The sequence below is a fragment of the Anolis carolinensis genome, chromosome 6, assembly GCF_035594765.1.
Source record: "Anolis carolinensis isolate JA03-04 chromosome 6, rAnoCar3.1.pri, whole genome shotgun sequence".
Taxonomy (NCBI): Eukaryota; Metazoa; Chordata; class Lepidosauria; order Squamata; family Dactyloidae; genus Anolis; species Anolis carolinensis.
In genome coordinates, this window is record NC_085846.1 from 39,988,589 (window position 1) to 39,995,430 (window position 6,842).

The 6,842-nt window shown below is 42.3% G+C and overlaps 1 protein-coding gene across 1 annotated transcript in view; it reads right to left on the reverse strand.

Annotated features, from left to right (window-relative positions):
• The window catches only part of LOC100552532 (membrane primary amine oxidase), a 43,008-nt gene extending 37,188 nt beyond the window's left edge, over window positions 1–5,820 (reverse strand). The window contains exon 1 of the mRNA XM_016994510.2: window positions 3,732–5,820. Coding sequence (XP_016849999.2) covers window positions 3,732–5,295 — 1,564 coding nt within the window. The 5' untranslated portion in view covers window positions 5,296–5,820. The remainder of the gene's footprint in view (window positions 1–3,731) is intronic.
• Window positions 5,821–6,842: the final 1,022 nt, after the last annotated feature.

A 6,842-nucleotide genomic window follows, 5' to 3' on the forward strand; every position in this document is an offset into this window, starting at 1 on the left:
TTGCTTTTTTCCATTGTTACAGCAATCCTATCTAGGGTGAGCTAATTCAGATGCTTCATCAGCTTGTTTGGAACTGCTCTCAGAACTTCTGTCACCACTGGAACCATACACAGTTATTTTATTTTCTGAGGCATTGGATCTCAACCTGTAGGACCTGATATGCCATGAATCTCTGGTTCTTCATAATTATTTTCAGGGGTTGCTGTAGCAATAGTTCACACTTTTTTGTTCTTCTACAACTCCTTCCCCTCCTTCTTCTCTTTTTCCTTTATAGTGGCTATGCATAATCCATGTTGTCCTACTGCATCATCCATTTTTTCTTCCTTCACCTCTAAAATATTGCAAAATGGAACATCTGTCCATTTCCTCTTGCCCAATAGCACTAGGAGTTCTCCGTCTGAAAGTGCCTCAGGTCATCTTATCTTTTCTACCCACAGAGAGAAAAGGAGGTTCAGCTGAGCAGACAACTGGCAGGAAGAAGAAAGGTCTGTTCACCTTGGTAGCTGGTACTGTTGATGTCCAGGCGGGATATCAATCCACTCTTGCTTCTAACCCAAAATTTAAATGAGCTAAACAAGTACTGTAATTATTTGGGAGGGGAAAGTGTCTTTAAAATTCAAAGCCGATTCACTACTCATGACTTCATCACAAACAATAAAATCAGTGTTTTTACACATTTAAGAAACTGCAAATGACAGAGCCCATCACATGGTGCAAGCTCTTAACATGGGTTCCAGGTTTCTAAAGTGTGGCTTTTTTCAACAATTCCCAAGTCAATTGGCAATCGACTTCTTTTTCAATTCTCCTCATAGAGATGGGCAAAATGGCCATTTCCCCCGTGTGATGTTAATTCCTGTTGCCTTCTTGTAAATAAAACGACACCATGTGGGAAAGAAGCCGAAATGCCAATTTCCCCACAATCATCAATGCAGATGCTTGGGCAAAGATCTGGGTTGATTTTAAACTGCTTCCTATGACCCAGGATGATTTTTTAAAAAACAAAGATAAATAATTGAAATCCTTAAGGGACAATGGGAGAAAACAAATCTCTGTGTGATAGCAAATCAAACAGATGAACCCTAAAGAAAGTGGTGAAAAGGAAAAGATTGATGGAGGTAGATAAATTATCTATTTAATTTCCAAATGGGGCATTACAAAATTTAAGGGAAAACCACCGATCCCAAGTGCTTTATTTATCCCATGTGATGAAGCCACAACTTTTTTAAGTTCCTCTTTTCTCTACTTCCAATTATAGCTACAAGTTTTTTTTTAACTTTCATGAAATCAGGAGACCAAAAAAGACATTTCCTATATAGTTATCTACTTTGGCTCTTGGGTCAGACTATCAGAAAAAGGATGTGCACCTCCTGCCTCGGGACATCCTCATGCACACACTCATATAAAACTAGAACAAGAAGCATAACCCTTTAGCCACCAGATGGGGCTCACTGCAAAGTAAAAGAAACATCGATGCTCCCCTTCTCCCCCCAATGTAAAGGCAGTACCCATGGGGTGACCAGTTCCAGAGGGAAGGTACCCAAATACAGCAAGCTAGATGGACCTCATAGCACAATCTATGGTCCATCTAATAGATTCACCAAAGAAACTTTAACACTACCAAAAGACTGTCTTAAAAATTAGAGGTAATTAGACATTCTGGACAATACTTCCAAACACCTTGGTAGAAGAGTGTTAGAAGATACAAAGGTACTCTGTTATTTTCCAAGATCATACTTCTGGTAGATAGATATATGTGAACATAATAACTGAATAGTTTGAACAGAGAGTCCAACCATTCAAAGATCACTGATGCAGTGGTCAGAAGAGGTAAACAAGCAACAAGGAGAACAGGGAGGAAGGGAAGAAGGGAAGGCAGGCAGGCAGGCAGGCCCAACTTAACAGATTCCAATCTGCCCTTGGAATAGTTTCATTCACTCACAATGCTCAAGATGAACACAGGGAATTTACTACAATCATCTGCCTTGAAATCTCTGAAAATATAAGGGGTGTTTCCTAACTGATCTAAAGAAGCATGAGTTCTTACAAACACTGTCAGTTGTTCTTACTTCTACATCCATTCCTTCTATGCATTTTGGAGGTGGTTAGTGGCAACATTATTGGATCAGCATTAAGGTTCTTCCAAAGTTTATTTTATAACTAGTAGCATTGATTTCTGGGATGGTCTCATAGTTTGAAAGGCAAATATTTTTTCTCAGATCTTTTTTCAGAATTGTAATACTATAGAGCCAAAGTGCCATTATGCTGATGCCCTAGGCCAGGGGTCCCCAAACTAAGGCCCGGGGGCCGGATGCGGCCCATCGAAGCCATTTATCTGGCCCCCATGGCACAAGGGCAGAAGGGGGTTGGGCTAAATGACCCAAGAGGTCTCTTCTTCTCTTAAAACCATTATTATTATTATTATTATTATTATTATTATTATTATTATTATTAGAAACACAACAAGATGAGTCCACAGCAGACACTGCTGCCTGTTGTATTGGATCATATGTCGGACACTTCCCAAGTGTCTAGGACTGTGTGATGTATCAGTGAATAATGTGTGCAGATCCCAGTAAGGTGGCCTTCTGCAGCTGACAGATGGTAATTTTGTTAGCGCCGATTGTGTTTAAGTGCAGGCCAAGGTCTTTAAGCACTGCACCAAATGTGCCGATCACCACTGGGACCACCTTGACTGGCTTGTGCCAGAGTCTTTGTAATTCGATCTTTAAATCCTCATATTGTGTCAGCTTTTCCAGTTGTTTCTCCTCAATCCTTCTGTCACCTGGGATTGCAACATCGACAATCCATATTTTGTTTTTTAACACGATTGTGAGGTCAGGAATATTGTGTTCCAAAACCCTGTATTATTATTATTATTATTATTATTATTATTATTATTATTATTTATTAACAACATTGAGGCTGGGTGGCCATCTGTCAGAGATGCTTTGCTTGTGCTTTTGGTGCACAGAGGCAGAAGGGGGTTGGACTAAATGGCCCAAGGGGTCTCTTCCAACCCTCTTTATTATTATTATTATTATTATTATTATTATTATTATTATTATTATTGACACAACGACGTTATTATTATTATTATTATTATTATTATTATTATTATTATTATTATTATTATTATTATTAACATTGAGGCTGGGTGGCCATCTGTCAGGGATGCTGTGCTTGTGCTTTCGGTGCACAAAGGCATAAGGGGATTGGACTCAATGGCCCAAAGGGTCTCTGCCAAACCTCTTTTTTATTATTATTGTTGTTATTATTATTATTAATTATTGCTCAGTGGCCAACTATAGTCTGGCCCTCCAACGGTCCGAAGGATCGTGACATGGCCCCCTGTTTAAAAAGTTTGGGGACCCCTGCCCTAGGCAATCACACAAACCCAAGGAAATATTTATAAAATAGAAATAATAAGGGATTAAGACTTTTTTGTTCTCACATGGCTTTGTATTAAACAAAACCCACTAGCAGGTGAGAAGTGTCAGAAAAAAGTCCATGACTAATTAAACATTATTTGGAATAAAAAATTAAGAACTACAGCAACATATACTGGTGTTCTCTAACACATGTGCCCCATCTAGAGAAGCCCAAGGATTATGTACAAGGGAAAACTTTCAAACTTCAAAATAAATTTAACAGCATCTTTCCCCGCCCACCGGTTCTGTAGGTTTTTGAATCAATATGTCAGTAATGGGAAAATTGAATATGGAGACACTTACCACCAATATCCAGGTCCACCTTGTAGCCGACAAAGTGGGTGTGGATTGTTCCTAGGGTATGATCACTAACCCTGTGACCAAAATCAAGTCCACCATCCTGGAGAAAAGAAGACATTATGTAGCCCGTGGGGTAAACTTTACTTTCAATGGCTCCATTTGGATAGAAGACAAAGTTCCAGATATAGTCATAATTGCCAACGGTAGTCACAGAGCGCAAGACCAGTGCAGTGCTAGGCAGTCCTCCGTAGTAGAGAGAATAAAGATTGGAATAATGGCGCCGAAGTGGAGCCCCCGAGATTTGTTCAAAAACACAGAAGGCATCTCGGGTCAGGATGGGCCTTTCTGATTGAGCTAAAAAGGAAACATCAACATAAGTGGCAGAATATGGGCAGTCAACCCCTCGCATCAGTGAGTTTGTGAAGTATCCAATTCCAAAGCTTGCATCCATATACCGGGTTATCATCCCACCAGGGTTGCTGGAACCATAGACAGACATTGTGTCCTGTACACTGAGCTCATAGACAACCCGTTGCCCTTTGAACCTGATATCAAAGAGACTCGGGCCCCTACTCAGATCCATCCTGAAGGCAAAATTCCAGAATGAGGAGGAGACCTGGTTGTTTCTCACATTATAACGTTCCCCAGAAGACTCATAATGTGAAGGGCCTGGCTCAACAGGGTTCACTCTGGGCTTCAAAGAGGAAAAACCACCATCACGTGGCACCCTTTTTGTCTTCTGCGCATGCAGACACCCCTCCATGAAATCTTTCTCCAGATGTGCCAAGTCCCTGTAATACTGGCCATTGTAAAACACTTTTGTCACATTCCAATGGAAAGCATCCAGGTTACTGTGATCAAGCAGTATCTCTAGCCCAACAGGGTGCAAGAAGAAACCACTGACATTTTGGAACAGGACTAACCACGTTGAGCGATCGCCAGACCTCAGTCCACGGGGAGATGTAGTCACTGCTGCTAGGTTAGTCCCATCATAGCTCATGACTTCACGCATGAAGCTTGGTGCTGTGGGAAACACTGCCCGGTGCAGAAAGAATGCCATCTGTTTGTATTCAGCCATTAGGGGAGGCCTGCGATAATAAGGTAGCTTCTCTCCATACTTCTGCACTGTCACATCATGGTGATAAGATGGTTCTGGCAGTGGGCCCACTATGAACTCAGTGATATTTGGAACTGACTGGTTACCAAAGTACACGATAGCTAACGCTTGCCTAGGTGGGCGGCTTCCTCCGTTATCGAGGTATGAGAGAGACGTTGCTTTGGGCGGCAACTGGAGGTCAATGGAATAAATGCAGTTGTCTGAAGGATTTGCGTAAGAAGCATCTTTCAGTGTTGTCCCAAGACTCGTCTTCAGGTACCGAACCACATGGAGCATTTCTTCTTGGGTCAAATCAGCAAAAAGCCAACTCCGTTCACTCTGCCGGTATTCTGGGAAAGTCTGTGGCGGCAAGGAATTGCAGTTTCCACCTCTGGACACCAAGATGCACACCAAGACAAGAATTGCAACCAAGCCCAGGAGGAGTATGATGAAAACAGTTCTCACATTCATGCTTGCAGCAGTAGAAGACGCAGCGAAGGAGCATGAAAGAACCAAGCAGTAGTGTATCAGCTCAAAATAGCTTCCTTGAACTATGACCACCTAAGTTAAAGACAGCAAAGAAGTGAAGGAGAGACAGAGGGAGGGGCTTAAAGAGGGTCAGCTAAAGGTGGAGGGCTCTGCTTTTCTACGTCTTACTGAGAGATTCATGCTGAGACACAGCCGTCCCTGGGATATTGCAGACAGTGAGTCACTGAACAAGTCACACACAGTCGTTCCTGGCTGCATCTTCAGTCCAGCCACCTTTCCAAAGTGTCTGTAAAGTTAGAAAGATATGGACACTTGCAGGTTTGACAGGTTCTGCATGTCTTACATATTACGGAGGTAAAACGCTGCTCTCCAGTGTGAACATCTTTGTGTTCCGAGTTAAAGGTTTATTTGCTCATTCTCATACTTCTTGCCTGCTTGTCGCTCATAAGAGATACAAGATAGGAAAATGTCACAAATATGAGTTCTCATACTGAAAGTATGAGAACATTAGCAAAGTCACAAACACTTTAAAGGTTGGGTTGCTGTGAGTTTTCCAGGCTGTATGGCCATGTCCCAGAAGTAGTCTTTCCTGACATTTCATTACATCTGTGGCAGGCATCCTCAGAGATTGTGAGGTCACAACCTCTAAGGATGCCTGCGATAGGTGTGGGTGTAACGTCAGGAGAGAATGCTTCTGGAACATGGCCATAAAGATAAAGGTAAAGGTTTTGTCCTGACATTACGTCTAGTTGTGTCCGACTCTGTGGGTTGGTGCTCATCTCCATTTCTAAGCCGAAGAGCTGCGCTATCTGTAGACACCTCCAAGTTCATGTAGCCGGCATGACTGCATGGAGTAGACCTATTGATCTACTCACATTTACATGTTTTCGAATTGCTAGGTTGGCAGAAGCTCCCTGGATTCAAACGACCAACCTTTTGGTCAGCAAGTTCAGCAGCTCAGCAGTTTAATCTGCTGTGCCACCGGGGGCTCAACATGGCCATACAACCGGAAAACTCACAGCAACGCAGTGATTCCGACCATGAAAGCCTTCAACAACGCTATAAAGGTTGCCCTTGACTATTTCTTTTTTCACAACAAAGAGCATGCTGCAAAACACACCATGTCTGGTCCAAACTCAAAACCACAAAAAGCCTTAAGGAAAGGACATAAAATTACTCTTAAGTAACAGATGTATTGGAAGAGTACATTTTCAGCCCAGTTTGCTTCAGTTGAACTATGCTTGCTGTATAGTCGAAGGAATACTGCACAACATTTTGTGGAGGGACAAAAGATGTCAACAGTTTTACACAATAGGAGAACAATATCATCTATATATATAAAAGAGTGATGGAATCGCGGCACCGAGCAAAGCAACTAAACTACGGGGCCCCCAACCTCGACATTGGACAACACAACCCATCATCCATGCCTTAAGGTTGAAACAACACAAAATCACTTCACGCACCTCCACATGGAGAGAACCCACAACGCCCCATTGGGAGCCATGCCAGGGAGGGAAAAGAGAAGC